Source organism: Chroicocephalus ridibundus, chromosome 7, assembly GCF_963924245.1.
Source record: "Chroicocephalus ridibundus chromosome 7, bChrRid1.1, whole genome shotgun sequence".
Taxonomy (NCBI): Eukaryota; Metazoa; Chordata; class Aves; order Charadriiformes; family Laridae; genus Chroicocephalus; species Chroicocephalus ridibundus.
In genome coordinates this window covers 18,663,512-18,677,559 of record NC_086290.1, presented here as the reverse complement: position 1 = coordinate 18,677,559, position 14,048 = coordinate 18,663,512, and the positions used below count along the sequence as shown (strand labels likewise).

General features: G+C 39.2%; 1 protein-coding gene across 2 annotated transcripts in view; it reads left to right on the top strand.

Moving 5' to 3' along the window:
* LY75 (lymphocyte antigen 75) overlaps window positions 1-14,048 on the top strand; it is a 52,134-nt gene that overhangs the window by 19,217 nt on the left and 18,869 nt on the right. For both annotated transcript variants that reach the window (XR_010071996.1, XM_063341504.1), the window contains exons 14-24: window positions 1,114-1,195; window positions 1,775-1,846; window positions 3,179-3,302; window positions 4,182-4,217; window positions 4,488-4,663; window positions 5,769-5,833; window positions 7,061-7,137; window positions 8,227-8,363; window positions 9,444-9,549; window positions 11,596-11,756; window positions 12,435-12,564. Coding sequence is in view for 1 of the 2 variants with exons in the window: in XM_063341504.1 (XP_063197574.1) it covers window positions 1,114-1,195; window positions 1,775-1,846; window positions 3,179-3,302; window positions 4,182-4,217; window positions 4,488-4,663; window positions 5,769-5,833; window positions 7,061-7,137; window positions 8,227-8,363; window positions 9,444-9,549; window positions 11,596-11,756; window positions 12,435-12,564 (1,166 nt within the window). In the remaining variant the exon portion in view is untranslated. The remainder of the gene's footprint in view (window positions 1-1,113; window positions 1,196-1,774; window positions 1,847-3,178; window positions 3,303-4,181; window positions 4,218-4,487; window positions 4,664-5,768; window positions 5,834-7,060; window positions 7,138-8,226; window positions 8,364-9,443; window positions 9,550-11,595; window positions 11,757-12,434; window positions 12,565-14,048) is intronic.

Sequence of the window (14,048 nt, the reverse complement as noted above, 5' to 3'; positions counted from 1 at the left end):
GTAACATCAATACTTGCCTATCGCTGTCAGACCACGTTGATGAAAGTGCCTTTTCCACAGCTCTATTGCAGTGGGCTTTCACGTAGCATGTGATTTCATAGAAAACTCTTGGTCTTGCTTCAAACTGATGCCATCGTTCAGAAAAGCGTCTGTTGCCTTTCTTGGGCAAGGTAGGGGATTGGAGTGAATTATCATAAACTTCAGTATCTAGCACAAAACTTGATACTTTGAGAAGCAGAGGGTGCAGTACAAAACTAACGTTGCAGTTTGACTAGCACATATTTCATTTTGTTACGGTGTCTTTAGATTCATAAGCAATAGTAAAGAGTATGGTAAAGGTTGTTACTGCAGATTTAAGTATTTATGTTGTAAACCCATTTTTTTGGACAAATTTGTATCTTGGAGCATAGCCGAAATTTTGAATTTAAGCATCCCCTGCTTATGAAAAGTCAAGAAGTAAAATCTAGAAAAAAATACAGTTCTGACTCTAATCCTGTAAAATGGAGTAAAATTTCTATTGCCATTCTTTTATGCAAGCAATGGAGTCAGTGGCGGTATGTGCTCATTTATGTCTATGCCTCTTCTGTAAAGGTGCATAATTGAAATACGTGCCCACGCTTGGTTTGTTTATATTGCTGACAAACTTAAGGGAAATATGAAGCCAGTTATTCTGTATGAGTAGAAGTTTTCTTGTGGTTTGAGGAAGAGTGTATTCGAGCTGATGGTGGAGAGAGAGACAACCTGAGGTGGACAGGAGAAAGCGAAGCAAGCCAAATAAACACTACGTGCATGATTCTGGAAGAAAAGTGTAGAAAAGAGACCTTTATGTTAAGTGGCAACTGATGAAGTGATGATGCAGGGAACAAAGGAATTATCTGATTTAGTTAGTTCTCTCTGTGGTCAGGAAAAGGCAGCCTACAGATCTTCTTGAAGAAGTGTGTAGAAGAGGTCCTAGCCCTCATGCCCATTTTCTCTTTGAACTGCTGCAACTTGCAGTAGTAAGCCTTTGGTTTTGCTGCTTGATGCTAAGTAATACTATGACATTGGTCAGTCATTCTCTTAAATGAGCTGAACCATGTACTTGGCTTAACATTTTATCTTGTTTATTTACAGCAATGACAGATGGGTATGGATTGGAATGAATAAGAGGAGTCCAGACTCTTTGGGAACTTGGCAATGGAGTGATGATAAACCCGTAAGTTAACTTTTAACCAGGAAATGTCATGTCCTGATTTGTTTCAGCTTGGACTGGATTGAAAGTAAATTGTTAAATATTTTAATTAAAATATGGCAGATCCTTCAACAGATGAATAATTCAGAAGAAGATTGCGTACTTAAGAGCTGCCATCCAGGCAGATTTCCAATTAAAAACATATCTTTAATAAGGTTAAACTGATTTCTGTCTCTATTGCATTAAAATATTTTAACACCGATACAGTAGTAAACATGTAAGAACTGGGGGAGAGAACAAGATGTCTTTGTGCCACAACAGAGCAGAGGGTTTACCAGTTCATCTCCTTGGTATCTCAGACTTCTCCAAAAATATCTTCCTCACCGTAATTGATTTATTTGCCTGAAATTGTGAGTTCTTTCCCTCTCTTCTCCCATAATAACAGCTATGTAGACTCAAAACTTGAACCAGTAACTGCCATTTAACACATATTTTAATAGTGATAAACGTAATGGGATCCCAGGTTTGAATGGTTATCTCTGGGGATTAACACAGCAAAAACAGCTGTGAAGTAATGATTCTTTCATCCTGTCCATCCTGTAGGTAACTAGTGTTGTTATGCCACTTGATTATCTGGAAGATGAATATGATACAAGAGACTGTGCTGCATTAAAGGTTAGTTTCAAGGTTTTTAATAACAGCATACATATTTTTACACGGAAGTACTTGGAAAAAACAGTTTTGCCAGCCGTATATTGAATTTATGTTGACTGCTGACATGATTTCTTTGCATAGTGAAAAAGTTGCTCGTGTTCCTTATTATCAGTTTTCCCTTATTCAAGCAGTTTTTTTTATGAACCAAGTGCTGTGCTAATGATAACCTTTCATAAGACTTGCTTTGAACTACAAAATATTCTAGTAACAATGCTACTCTCTATTGCATAATGCTATACTATGTATGTCTTTTATATTACACATAATGTTTAAGGATGTAATGTGGAGTCTAAAACAAAAAAGCAAACAGAGCTCTACCAGTAACTTCTAAAGTCTAGATTAGTTTTTCTGAACTGCAAATTAAGAAGATGTTTGAAACCTAAAGTAAGGGAATGCAGTAGCCAGGAAAGAGCGTGTGTTTGTGTTTATTGTGTGTATTTCCTTGTTTACTTGTGAAATAAACAGTAAGTGCTGTGTCAGTTTAAAAATGTCAGGCCTCTGCTTAATTCCTAATTGTGTTCTTCATTGCTTAACTTAGTCTTGATGGGCATGAGTTTTAAAATGCCCTTTAACTTTCCTGAAGCGTCATCTGGCTTTTTATAAGACTATTCCAGTACCATCCCTTCTTCTAACCTAATTAGGAGCACCTCTGCTTTTAGGATTTACTGAAGGAAAGGATAGGTGCATCCCTTTGCTTCTGTTCACAGCCATTTACGCTCATTCTCTTCTCCTGTGTTCGTGACTCCAGGCTGAGAAGCTGTCCCCGTTAAGCTACTAAAAATTTTAGACAAGAGGAGAGAAGTTCGAAGGGGACACCGAATGATAAAAAATTCTCCTTATTGGAGAGATCAGCAAGAGTGAAGTCAGATTTTAAGCTTGATTGTAAGAAATAATCTTGGATAAGAAAGAATATTTGTGTGAACAGTTCAGATGGTTGCTTCTTTTGAGCAGAAATGAGAATCATTTCAGGGCAACAAGTTGCAACAGATAATTCAATAATAAGCATCAATGGGGTCCTGTGCATTACAAAAAAGGAAAGAAACATTGCAAGAAGGGACTTTTGTTTGGAGACTTAAGTCCTTTACCTAATTGCTTCGCAAATGTGGCTAGCAAGGAGGATTACAGTTGAACAGTTACAATTGTATCTGCTCATTTTCCTCAAAATAAGTTGTGGGACTAAAACCGCAGTAAAATATACTAACTTTGCCAAAGTACCTTTTTAATACAGTTTCATTTCACATTTCAGAGGCCTGTGCCACAGTAACTCAGTTCTCTGTTTCTACTTCTATGCAGACCTCTCAGTTTTCACGGAGATCATTTTGGAGATTTTATTTCCATGAAGGCAGAGACCTGGAATTTTACTTCAAGCCTTTTGATTGTGAAGCTAAACTTGAATGGGTCTGTCAGATAACAAAAGGTAAACTGCAGTTACATCTATTTATTACTATGAAATAGTGTATTATTTTTTACCACTGAGTTGCCATTATAGTCTAATAATAGAAACTTTGCAAACAATATTTTATCACTTCCTTTCTGAACTGTTAAAAGGCCGGAACATGAGATGTCTTGCCTGTGTCACACACAAGCCGACATACACTTAGAATATTCAAAGATGTATCAGAAAATGACCGCGGGGGGGATGCAGTATCACTGCTGCCATATTTTTTTCTTGTCCCACTAAGTGAGAAGTGGCTTCTTGTTAGGTGAGGTGATAAAACCCACCGAGTTGCAGCATTTGTGGACTTTGCTTAATCATTCTTAGTGATATTTGTAACTAAATGACCACACGCATCTCAGTTGTACGGTTTTCTTGAACCTTAGGTGCATTAGCTGCCTTCTGGTAAAACTGGTGTACTAGCTCCTCGTTGTAGTGAGATGGAGGAGTGGGAATACAAAAGAATGGCATGGCATATCTGCACAGATCCAGGCTTTTCCATGCAGTATGTAAAGTGCTGTAATCCAATAGGCTTTTAGGTTTTCGTTGTTCATTAAAAGGCATTTCAGGGGATGAAACTTTGTTGTGGGGAGACACGGGTAGATATACTGCTTTGATGCTTGTATTCTGCTTGGGGGGAAAAAAGCCCCAGTTGTTTGAGACTGAGATATGCAAAACTCTCATTAGTTTTACATCGGCTTATTTTAAACTATTAAATGTGTGTATGATTTCCTTCTCCTTTTATTTTTTCCATCATGCATGCTGAGAAGGTGAGTACAATACATCACTTCCGTTATTAGTGACCACAGTCTTGTTAGAAGGTGAACTTGAAGTGACTATTCCTTTTTTTCCTCTGGACAGGTAGCACTCCAAAGACACCTGAGTGGTACATACCAGGTAAATGGACTTTTTGCATATTCTTCTATTATGTGTATGTAGTTATTAATACTCTATATACTTTCCTTAGTTTTATTCTGTTTCTACTGTAATACCTGTTTGATACCAGCAAAGGTCACAACTGATAGAATTTGATTCTGAGAGAGCTCAGAATGCAAGGAGCGTTGGCTCTTCCCAGTGTCAAACTGACATTCCTCATTACATTCAGAAAAAGAAAGGATGAGTTTTTCTGAATTTCTTTCTTACGTGTGTGATATTTCTTCTGCATAGATGAAATTGGAATTCATGGAGCCCCGCTTGTTGTCGATGGAGCTGAGCTGTGGTTTGTACCAGATAAAAACCTGAGCTTCCAGGAAGCTATTTTCTACTGTCAAAAAAATGATAGTGATTTAGCCTCTGTGGATTCTTACCCAAAACTCAGGACAATACTATCTCAAATAGAAAAGGTAAGAAGGTATAATCTGTCTAACAGATACTTTCCACTATAGGGAAATTTTCTTGCTGGTTTTTCCAATACAAGAAAATGTTAATCCTTAATTTCTTTCTTTTCCTGTTGGCCTTAATGGTTTTTAATTGTACTTAAAAGAAAAAGATGAGTTGAAAGAGAATTATTTTCGTGTCAGTCTTGTAAAAGAATTTTTTAAATTTAGAAGTAGCCTTAACAACATGTAAAAATAAAAAACAACAAAACCCACCTCCAAATGGAGAGAAAGTGTCATAACAGGACCACCATGGGAGCGTCCCGTTGTCTGCAAATACTTCCCTATACTTCCCCCATAATGTCCCTATGCTTTAATTTTATGCACAGGACAGCACAGCATTTTTCACCTGATGAGAGAATTTAGACAGACATGCATGATGGTCTGATAGCCTTTACTGAAAGTGGCTTGTGGTGCTTATAAAATGAAAATACATTCTTTTAAGGAATCTTAACAAAACATTTCAATTCTCAGCACCTCTGTCACTACCTTTCTTCAGTGCTGCTGCTTGTGAGACAACAATACTTTCTGAAATTAGCAGCTTGCAAGCTCTTTTTGTGAAATTTCTCCTGACAAAAAGTTACCTGGAAGGAGAAATTACAAGGCAGGAGAAATTGAGGACTTGACCTGCTAAATCTCTAGCCTTTTTGCGAGCTATTTGTTGTTTGGCTCTTTGCTGGAAGAACGGCATTATTCTGAGGAAGGAACGAACGACACCAGCTTTAGGCAGCTTGCAGCTATGTCCTGGTTGTCTGGTAGAGTTCCTGCTGTGAATTTTGGGGGAATGATGTATCTAGCACACACTTAAAACAGTGCTGCAAGATTTCCTGGAGCTTTATTCAGCAGAGTGGAAAGCTTGGGCTTTTTTTTCTAGTAGGTTCAGGGGTCCGTCTACTTGGCATGTAAGTCTAGAACTGTATCCTTTCCTATTGCGGAAGAGCAGTAATTCCTGCATGTTTTGGAAACATTTTAAATCAAAATTAATTCTGTCATTGATTTATCCTTGATAGAGTCTGGAGCTTTTTCTCTATCGATTGTAAAATGCTGGGTTTTTTGTTCTTTATTTCCGCAGTTATCAAACAGCGAACAGAAGTGGTGGCTGAAGTTTATTGATTATGGCTACAGCTATCATTCACCGTATGTAGAATAATTATGGGATGCTTTATTATAAGCTTTCTTTGATGTGCTTTTTCGGAATATAGTTAATATATTTTTGTTTGGAAACTATTCTAGTTATCCCTGAATTTGTAAAAGGGTGCTTCTTCTGTGTCATCCCAAAGAAGTAAGATAAATAATTTGAACTAAGCTAGAAAACCACACAGCGTTGTTCAGTGTTTTCCGCTTTTGTTCACATGTACCTGCACCTGTTCTTGCCATGCTAAACTTAGACCATAGAGTACCTAAAACAGAGAGAGTGGAACCGTGTCTGTACTCAGACAAAGCAAGTAGTGGTTAAGACAGTATGTGTGTACGATTAGAAAGTGGGTCTGTTTCAAAAGATGGTTGAAATATTGTAATTAGCTGCCAAATTCTGAGTTCTGTTCCCATTACAAGTGTTACCAACATAAAAAATTTAATTCAAATTAACTTAATAATAACTGAATTAATAGTCCGTTCCCTGTGTGTCTATCGGAGCCTCTAGATTTCAGGTTGTTGGGCTTTGACATAGTAGTCTTGTCACGTGAATCGTTGAAATCTGTGGTCCTAATAGCTGATGTATTTCATTGGCCTTTAAAATGCTTTTATTGGATTTTTAAGCTCACTTCTATGTTCTGTTAACAATTGGGAACTGAAAAACAAAAAAAATCTGAAAAAACCCCGTCTGAGGGTAGCTGAGAAATACCTGAGACCAGGGAACGTGAAATCGGTTTAAGACGTCACCCTTCCAGTTAGGTAATGCCAAATCTTGTATAGCCCTGTAGAGCTGAGATGACTCACAGCAAACCTCGCATCGTGCCGTTCATGGCGGCAGCGAAGGATCATGGGATTTTTACAAGGAAAATTCTTCACTTGCCAAAATACTGTAGCAATATACTACTTTGAAAATAGAACAGGGGAGTTGCCCATTCTCCTCGCTAATCCTGACAATGTGCCAGCAATTGCAGCACGGTGATAAATAACCTCTTACCCTCGTTCTGCACATCTCCTTAGTGCAGTTAATTTGGGCAAGGTACGTAACTACTGAACCTACATGTTTGTTCCTTGTCTACTTTCCCCCCGCCTCTGTCCTTCCCAGCATTGTAGGGCATCTCCTAGAAAAAGTTACCAACCCAAATTTTTGTTTGCGCTGGCTCTGTTGCTATCAGAGCTTCCACTTAAAGACCACATTGGATTGGAGACTGATTCTGAAATGTTTGTATCCAGTTTACAGTTATTTTCACGCTTCCATGATCGATTCCTGAGGGATTGTTGGTATGTTTCTAGAAAGAACTGGTACAGAGGTAAGGTTGTTTTTATTTTTTTCACCCCTCTCTGTCATTATATTTTAAAAAAAAAAGTAATTACTGTTCTGCCCAAACTCTTACATTGAATGTAAATTCATGTTCAATTAGGAGTGAATAGCTTCTTGACAATAATCTGATTGAATTTTGACTCAGTTATTTCTTCCTGAGGGTCGAAGCGATGATGGTATTTCTTGATGACCAGAGGCAAACCTGACTTCAGATGACAATTTTTTATGATTGATTGTCATTTATTTTGTGATATAAATTGATAACGGTGAAATCTAGTTTTGGTGGTTACCTTTTTGTGTTTATGCTACATACTCTGAAAATTAAGTGTTAGAGTTGTGTGTGTTAGAGGAGCCTGACTGAATACTTGCAACCACATACGCATCTGGAGATGCAAATTTCATGAAGTAGTGGAGTCATACTGGAGAGGCACACAAAGTCATGGAAATGCCACTGGGTGGTACTCGAAGCTTCTTATTTCCTTTTTTCAATGTTGTTTTGTATTGAGGAAGATGTATAACCCCTGGAGAACAATTAGTTCCTCCTGTCTACTACCATTTTGCTCTTTAAAGCACATTATTCTGTTGTATGCTCCTGCCCTGTTTTCATCACTATTAGCCAAAAATTGCTCTTAACTAGGAAGCCAGTCCAGTTACTGTAGGAGTCATGTAAAGCAGTACAGGCCAGATGCTCTCCATATGGGTGTTAAAGGATTCCTTTTGGCTTTAGTGACCTTCAGGTCACACACCCTCTATGCCAGGATATTAGTCCTTGTATTCAAAATCTTCTTATTTCATGATTTTTCTGTTTGAAGTTTCCTCTGCCTGTGTGAAGTGTTACTACTGGAAGTAAGGGATCAGACTCTGGATCTTTAGGAAATTATATCACTGTCTGTTATAAATCATTTATGTTTGTCTTTTGCTGTTACTTTTAATGCTTTAGATTTCATAGTACTTCACTGTGGTTGCACTGAAAAGGACCTCACTTCAGACTGGTCTTTGTCATGTCATAAAGTATGGATGGCAATCGGAGCGTGATAGGAATTACTGTAACTATTTTTTAAAACTTTTATTTCTGCAGACTACCCAGTTAACTGTAACGTAAAACTGCCCTTCATCTGTGAAAAAAATAATGCCTCCTTACTAGAGAAACATGATCCCAGTTACCGCCCAGTCAGAGGAGGTTGCCCTAAAGATTGGCATCAGTTCCGGAATAAGGTACAGAGATAATACAGAGCAATCCTCCTTACCTATTTTTCATAGTCTGATAAGATGGAGTGCCCCACTGAAAGATGCGAGGAAGTAGCAGCTGTGTTCAGGAGTGGACTGAGAGGTGGCTTTTGAAAATTAAATGCAGTGATTAAAATAATCCACCCCCCCTGACCTTCCCCTTCTCTGTCCCTTATTTAGGATTGATAGTTTCTTAATTTCCAAGCAGTAAATTTCAGGTTTTTTGCTTTCCCATCACCACACGTTTAGGTCCACGAATGTTGGTTGTATTGTCTAATCTTGGACTCTGCGTTGGAGGAAGAGAAGGGATTAGAAAGGGAGAGGATGAGGTTTCTGTGGCAGAAGCATCTTGATTCTCTTGCTGAGTAATCATAGGCAGGCAGCAAGTTGGCAGATGCTTGGCTTCCTAAGCTGCCTTAAGGACTTAACTCACTTAAGCATTAGAAGGAGCTTTTAAGAATGAACCAACAGAGGTCAGAAGCCATATTATAGTATAATCTCAGTACTGTCTTCCAAGGTAGTCACCTAAAGTCTTAGTGAGACTGATTGCTGTTATTTGGCCCGCCATTATTCTGTAGATAAGAAGGAGTGTGCATCAGATCTGCACGTTACATTGTGCCAAGGTTTGCAAATGTACTTCATATCACTGTAGAATGTAGCTTTCGAGTTCCCATGCAGTTTCTCCCGAAAGGTAACAGGTTACAGTACAGGTTCCTGGCCCAACCCTGTCGACTTCAGAATTCAGGTATGAATTCCCATTCTTAAAACCGTACGTGATCCTGGTGTAGCCAATTAAAAATTACTGAATCATAATCCTCAGCAAATGAGGAGCTATCCAGTGGGATTGTTCATCATTTTATATTTAGCTATTCTAGCTATTCTGTTGAATCTAATAAGAAATGCATGCCGCTAGTACCAGTTCCCTTGCTTTCTGAGAAAAATAATTACGTTTTATTGCAGGAAATGAGAAGTGACTTTTTAGGGTTGACTTAAGAACCTTCTCTTACAAGTTATTTCTTAGAAAGCAATGATATGATGAAAACCAGTTTCATTGTGTTTATTTTGCAGTGTTTTATGAAGATGAAACCTGAATATTTAACATTTAATGCAGCTAATGAAAAGTGTGTAACTTTTGGAGGCACTCTTCCATCCATCTCAAATCAAGCTGAGCAAGGTACGATGGTGAACTGGGGGCGCTTCTAGTATGCAGCTTCTCTTCCAAATTCAGTGTTGTTCTGCTGAAGAACTTGAGCATAAAATCACTTAGTTATCTACAGGCATGCTGGGAGCATTCTAGAAATCCAAGGCCAGTTAAAAATGTGTTGTCTGTTGTTGTTTGCGTCCCCAGAAACATTACTTGGAAATGCAGTCAGCAGACATTTGAGTCAGTTCAAAGAGCAGCTTCTCTGTATGATCTTAACTTGTTATAAAAAGAAAAATTTGTAAAACTTTGCATTTAAGGGTTGAGGATTGAATGGTCACCACTGAATGAAGCATTCCCAAGTTAAAACATAGCTGAGACTGTAGACGTTGCACTGGGAAAACCACCTTAGGAGCTGCTCCCAAGACAAGCTCAGCTGTCTGTCTGGGGACGAGATGGCAAACACATTGCCTGCTGGAGCGCATAGGACCCTCTCTGTCTAAGTGTGCTGAGCAGTTTAACGTGGCAGTGTGTCTAAACTGGCCACCTGCAAGCTGTCCAGGACACTGACAGGGGATGGAAGGCAAGGGGACTGCAAAACAGAGCTCTTCCACCCTTGGGACCTGCCTCTCGGCTGTCATATAAACTAGAGTCATCGAGGTAAATGCAGTGAGGAAGAAATGTGTTCGCATTGGCGCTAAGTAATGTTCAGCGGTAAACTGCTGAGTGAGACAGCTGTATTTGCACCTGGATTCTTGTGGATAACTAACAGTGCTCCGTGGGTTTATCTGAAGTAGCTCATTTGAATTCTGTACTGTGCACCGAGCATGTTTTCTTTATAAGCAAATAACCTCTTGCCAAATGGACTGGGAAGTGGTCTAGGGGGGGCCATTAGTGTACCTGCAGGTAGCAGCTGAATGGTGATTTTTTTTTTTTTTTTTTTTTTTTTTTTTTTTTTTGCTATTATTGGGGAGGAATAGGGTTGTAATCATACAGTAATATACATGCCCGAAACCTGTGTGGTTTTGGATGCTTTTAAGATTGCAAAAGAGTAGCCATTCTGAAATCTTACACAGGGGGATCTTCTGTCTGGTTTGGTGCGTATGGAAGTGTTTGTTATTGTTTCTTGTTTGTTTTTCTTCCTTCCCTGTGGGGGAGGCAGTCTATATGGAAGGAAGTCACAGTCCTCTTAAAGAAGCATGGCTCTTTCTGTAGGCTGCTTCTGCCCTTCCCAGTGGCATTAGGCGGCTGGCTAGCTCTGACATGTAATATTCAATGCCTTTGTCTAGCTCAGAAAATAGGCTGAGGCTAGTCTGGCGTGTGGCCAATAGTTAAGACATGTCAGCAGTAGCTAATTATGTAGGTTCAATTTGTGTTCCTAATCTAGACAAGCTCAGTGAATGCCTTTGGTGGCTGAGGGGTTCCCGAAGCCCACTGTTGGGTGCCAGAATGCTCACTAAGAGGGGTCTCATTTAAGGTGTTCCTGGCTGAATTTTTTCAAACTAAACCTCACTTCCTTTGTCCTGTCCTGCTTCCTCTGGTGGTGGGGTGGGCGAACTCTGCCGGAATCCAAGGAATGTCTCTGATTTGTGGTATACATCAGTAGGAGAGGAAGATGGGAGATCAAACTTCCTCAGTCAATTCACAGAATCTTCAGGGTTGGAAAGGACCCTTAAGGTCATCGAGTCCAACCAATTCAGAGAGGGCAGGAGGGAGCTCTTCTAGTATCTCTGCAGGGAGACAATAGAAGATCTTGCAGACCCTGGGGAAAAGCAGCTTCTGAAATTTGGGTGGAAGTGCAAGAATACAAAGTGTTCAGAGAAACAGGTTAAATCCACTCCTTGCTCCTCAGACGAGAATTTGGAGGATGAATACCAATAGTCTGCTCCTTTCAGATAAAATCAACATGAAAGCTGCTATCTTATGGAAGGAAAGGATGATAAGCATTTGGCAATCATAAAGGGCTGGGAAAATGAAGTTAATACAAATGGGGGTTGCATTATTTTACGTGAAGTGTTTTTTCAGATGTTTACCGTTGTTCTGAACCACAATGTGTACATTTACTGTTCTGCTCAACAGATCATATAACGTCCTTGCTTCCTGGTATGCCAAAAGATATTTGGATTGGTTTGCAGTTTCTGTTCAGCACAAGGGAAAACAAATGGATAGATGACAGTAGACTGTTGTATAGTAACTTTCACCCACTCTTGACGGGAAGACTAAGGAAAATTCCACTGGACGTAAGTTCGGACTTTTGACTTCTCTTGACTATAGAGTGATGAAACTTGGAATATTGACTGTATGAAAAAAAAAAAAAAGATCCAAAACGTATGTTAACAGATGACATTCCCCAGTTAGTGGTTTTAATTGGCAAACAGGGTGACTGACAGTAGTGGAGTTCTGTTTACCTTTATTTGGATGACAACGGAACTGAGATATGAAACACTGAAGGGTGAAGGAAAAAAGCTGAAACAACTCTGTAGGGACTCTCTTGGAACTTATATTTGCAATTTAAAGACTGCATGAAAACAGTCATCAAAAAGATGTCGTCAGTAATACTTGGTTCAGTTACACGAAGAATGCATCTGTGAACCATTATACATCGGTATTTTGCTCGCTGCTCTACCCAAGGTGAAACATAACAAATCTAGTCGAATCACACCTTCAAACAAGATATATTTTTAAGTGTTAAATCATTTCATTTAATATTCTCCCCTGTATTTAACTTACAAATTCTTTTTGAGTCCAGGCACCTGATAGTCTTTGTAAAATAGGTAAGCTGTATTGCACCACTCCTTTGAAACTTCTTAAACGAGTTCAGACAGCTCAGGTTTTCCGAGCCTCGTGTTACTTCACCTTCTCTACACAAGTATGTTTATGCATTATTTGAGTCCGATAAGCATTTTCCTGGCTTTCAGCTTTTTGATGAAGAATTCAACAATCAGTGTGGTGTAATCCTCAATGATCCCAAATCACAGTATGTTGGAACATGGAATTTCACTGCTTGTGCTGACAGACACTTCTTGGGTATATGCCAGCGGCCTACAGGTAAGTCTGAAGAGTCAAAATAAATTACAGCCAGAGTCTGCAGTTAAGATACGTGTACCAGGAGACCTTTAATGCATGTAAATTGTTGCACTTGAAGAGCAAAATTCTTGTAGAGACTCAGAAGCTAAATTTTGGAAAAGCAGAGTGTGGAGGATGATCTGGGACCTATTTTATCAGCCTTTTGGAGTTTTTCCCCTTTGTTTTTCATAGCCCGGTTCAAAGGGAATCTGTTTTCCTGAGAGACTCTGTGTGGTTTCAATGGAACCACACTTCAGCAGATGGGGCTTTAATGCTCTGTGGGTATAGAGGTGATGTACATCAAGGGGTGGAACAAGTGACTCATTTTTCCTCTTCAGAACTTTGGAAGTGAGAACCCTGAGAAGGAATCTTGCAATATTTGTATCCTCCTTAAACATATCCTGTGTTTTTTAGCACTACCAGAATATGAGGTATCATATACTCTTAATGTTGAAATCGGTCTCCCCAGAGCAAACCCTGTGGGCATACATGGAGAGTGCTAATTTGGAGTGATGCATCTTTCCCTAGCTTCGTACAGATCCGTTGGTGTGAGTGGGTTTTCTTAATCTGAACTAAAAATAATATTCTGATGTAGCCGTGTGGGTTGGTCGACATTCATTACTGGAATCAGATCAAACGCATATAGCTATTACACGCATTTAATTACTGCTATGAGCTAATGTTCAGCATACCCACTTCTGAGTATGTTCCTCTATGTAAATAATCCTCTTCAGTAACTAACATGCTGTTCTCTAAAATAAAAAACCCAAAAAAACAGGTGTGCAAAGCACCCAAGAATGTGCCCACCTTCATTCTCAAATACTCAGAGATTTCCCCCTCCATTTAACACAAAAAATCTTCTTTACTTCAGTGCCAAATACTTCAGAAATTCCAAGTGTCCAGATTAGAAGTCTGGATGGAAGAGATGTAGTCATGAACATTCGAAAAGGAGGGATTTTATTAATATGAGGTCGACAATGTATCTGTGTAGATCAATATCTTACTAGTCAGGGCTGACTAAAATACTAAGCACTCCTTTCTAACTACAGCTGTAGAAGGTTAATGAGAAGGGGTTTTGGACTGCCAGAGAATGTGTCCTGGTACGGTCTGGTCTTATATCATCATTGTATTAGGGACCTAAGGATAATTCTGGCTGGAAGGGACCTCAGCAGGGTGCAGGGATAGCTATGAGAGAGTCCAGGTTGCCTAAGGCTTTATCCTAGGGAAAAAGATGATTCAGGTTCCTGGGAAATCTTGGCATTATTGTGATTTGCAGAACTTCTTGAGATGTTAATCATCAGCAATTACTTCTTTCAAAAATGGACACTTTCCTTACTACCTTGTTTCCAGTTTGGTACCCCTTGATGTGTGATGGCACCCTTGGTTCCGTGGTTCTTTTTTTGTAGCTGTTGACTAAGTGAAAGCATTTGGCAGCAGACACAAACCACTTCTAACGAAGTTTCAGC